This window comes from Convolutriloba macropyga, chromosome 8, assembly GCF_964194025.1.
Source record: "Convolutriloba macropyga chromosome 8, txConMacr16.3, whole genome shotgun sequence".
NCBI classification, from domain to species: Eukaryota; Metazoa; Xenacoelomorpha; order Acoela; family Convolutidae; genus Convolutriloba; species Convolutriloba macropyga.
Genome location: NC_134475.1, coordinates 12,523,428 through 12,525,927, shown reverse-complemented (window position 1 = coordinate 12,525,927; position 2,500 = coordinate 12,523,428). Strand labels below are relative to the sequence as shown.

The 2,500-nt window shown below is 34.5% G+C and overlaps 1 protein-coding gene across 3 annotated transcripts in view; it reads left to right on the top strand.

Moving 5' to 3' along the window:
- The window catches only part of LOC142344478 (uncharacterized), a 46,938-nt gene that overhangs the window by 10,421 nt on the left and 34,017 nt on the right, over positions 1 to 2,500 (top strand). For 2 of the 3 annotated variants that reach the window (XM_075396140.1, XM_075396138.1), the window contains exon 4: positions 1,219 to 1,356. The exons of the other annotated variant lie outside the window; for it this stretch is intronic. In XM_075396140.1, coding sequence (XP_075252255.1) covers positions 1,219 to 1,356 — 138 coding nt within the window. The remainder of the gene's footprint in view (positions 1 to 1,218; positions 1,357 to 2,500) is intronic. 3 annotated transcript variants of the gene reach the window in all.

Below are 2,500 nucleotides of genomic sequence, written 5' to 3'. Positions count from 1 at the left end.
CCGGAAAAAAATAAAGAAAAAGACAACGCCCTTTACAATTCCAAAATTATTTTTTGATTTAAAAATCAATAATTAGACTGAAACTATTTTGATATTGCTGCTGATCCTTCAAAGAAAATTGATTGTTTCAATTGATAGCGAAGTATATGTTTTTAGAAAAAAAGTCGATATATCAGAAAACAAAAAGATGAGTTTTGGATAATTGTCGAGCTAAATTAGAAAAAACCGCCAAATTGTTAAATCTAGAACAATCTCATAGTTAGGAAGTTAAACTAGTCACCTCCGGCGTTAAAAACCTTGTGTCAGTAGATTATAGGTTAGAAAAATATAGCCTAAGAGCTGCCGAAATTCGAATTAACCAGTTCAGCAAAAACTCTTCTTTTTCTTGAACCTGAAATCAATACCACTGTAGTTCACATTTTTAATTTATTTTTAAGCATAATTTGCAAAGGAAAAATTGGGTAGGAATACGGCAAATTTGAACAAAAACAACTGAAATTAGCCCATTGTTCACAAAAATTTAAACCTATATAACTTTCTGAACAAAAAAATAAAGAAAACTTTATAATTCTGTATTACGCTGCACTGGCTCTCTAATGATATCACTCACAACTCTGTACGATGAATTTGTCAATCAGCGAAAATTGACTGAACGAAAGAACCTATTTTTTAAATTGACACCAATGCAAATTTTGAGTCGCTTGAGCGAAGTCACATCCTTTTGCTGAAAGCACGACGTGCATGCAGGTTTTAAAATGGCCAAAAACTGCACTACCACTTTTTACATTGCGGTAAATTGTTACATATATAGTCAGATAAAAAATAAAATTTAAAAATTTGGAAATGGGAAACAGCAAAATTTGCTTTCTGTCTCAAAATAATACCCGATTCTCAACAAACGGTCGACTAAGTTCTCAAGGATTCATGCGGAGTCATTTAACCTATATTTGAGGCACCAGATTTGCCTGTTCTAATATGCCATAGATGCAGAACAAATCTTTTTTTTTTCTTATCAACCTGTAGAAGTCAATATTATTGCAAAAACATGCCTCAGTTTGCCTAGGTTTTTCAAAAATTTTCATCATCGTCTGTGTGGGGAGAGTTCTTTAGAAATGCCTCTGAGTTTGATAAAGAAAACTATGCCGAATGTCTCAAAATTTGGTTCTAAAAATGCGAAGGTCTTAATCTTCAATACCTCATCTTCCGTTGTGTTCTCAGATATCGATGAATGCACAGAACTCTCCAACATCTGCAGTGAAAAAGGAAAATGTGTGAACAACGAAAACGGAGGATACGCTTGTAATTGCGATTCCGGATATCTGTTCAATGAAAACGACTACGGCTCTGGTTGCAGAGGTTAAAACTTACTCAAGATAGTTTTTCTTTTTCAATTTTAAGCATCTTTTAAGAAAATTTGAAGGCAAAGACTAACAAATTTGAGCAATTCTAGTAATATTTTGTGACCTTATTTTGTACAAATGATGAAAAAAAGCATAAAACCAATTATGTGGGTAGTTTTAGCAAAGTTTTGCTTTTATCTTCTATACCAATGTTATCGAATAATTCATTGAACTATTCGTGCAGTGTAACCGTGTAAACTGTAAAGTACCATAAAATTGAAAAACTAGTTCTGAAAAACCTTCAAAACCTGAGTTTCCCCTTTTATTTACCAAAAGCACATTTGCTCGAGTATACATATACTCAGCAATATTGCGGTTATCCTCACACATATTAAAATGAACAAAGTAAGGGAGCGCGAAAAAGACCGACATGCTCAAATTTTGGTATATAGGTCGGTAGACTTCGCATTCTACAGTGTAATCAATCTAGCGGGTTCTACTTCTTTTCACCCCTTTTCATTTAACTCCCTATCATTTAACCCCGATTTATTCACCCTCTATCATTTCATCCCGCCAATTAGCAGTCGACATTAAAGGCATGCTTTGCCATAATTAATTGATAAATTAATCCCACGTTTGGTTGTGATAGTTTCATATCAATTCCCACGGGCCGCTGAGGCATGGCCAAATGATTATATTGCTATGATGAATTTAATAATCCTTATTTTATAGAGAGATTAAAATCGGGATGAAATGATAGAGGGGTTAAAAAATAGAGGTGTTAAATGATACAGGGGTGAATAAGTCGGGGTTAAATGATAGAGCGTTAAATGATTAGGGGTGAAAAAGCGGGACACCATCTAGCGACAAGTACAACTAACTCTAACTTTTTGATCTCGTCGCTCTTTTCCGCACGTTTGGTGTTCGCTGCTTTGATGTCGGGGGATTAGTCAACAACTTTTGCCTTGCTATTGTCGCTAGATTGCGCATAATGGTACGTGACAAAAACAGCGACGAAGGAACGGCAATTTGGTCAGTGACAATGGCGTTTTGCTGATCTCGGCGTATTTTGCCAATAAGCGAAAAACCAACAAAATGTGACACTTGAATATAATTTAAGTAAAAAGTTTGGCTATTGCTTCATGAAATTTTAAAGTATT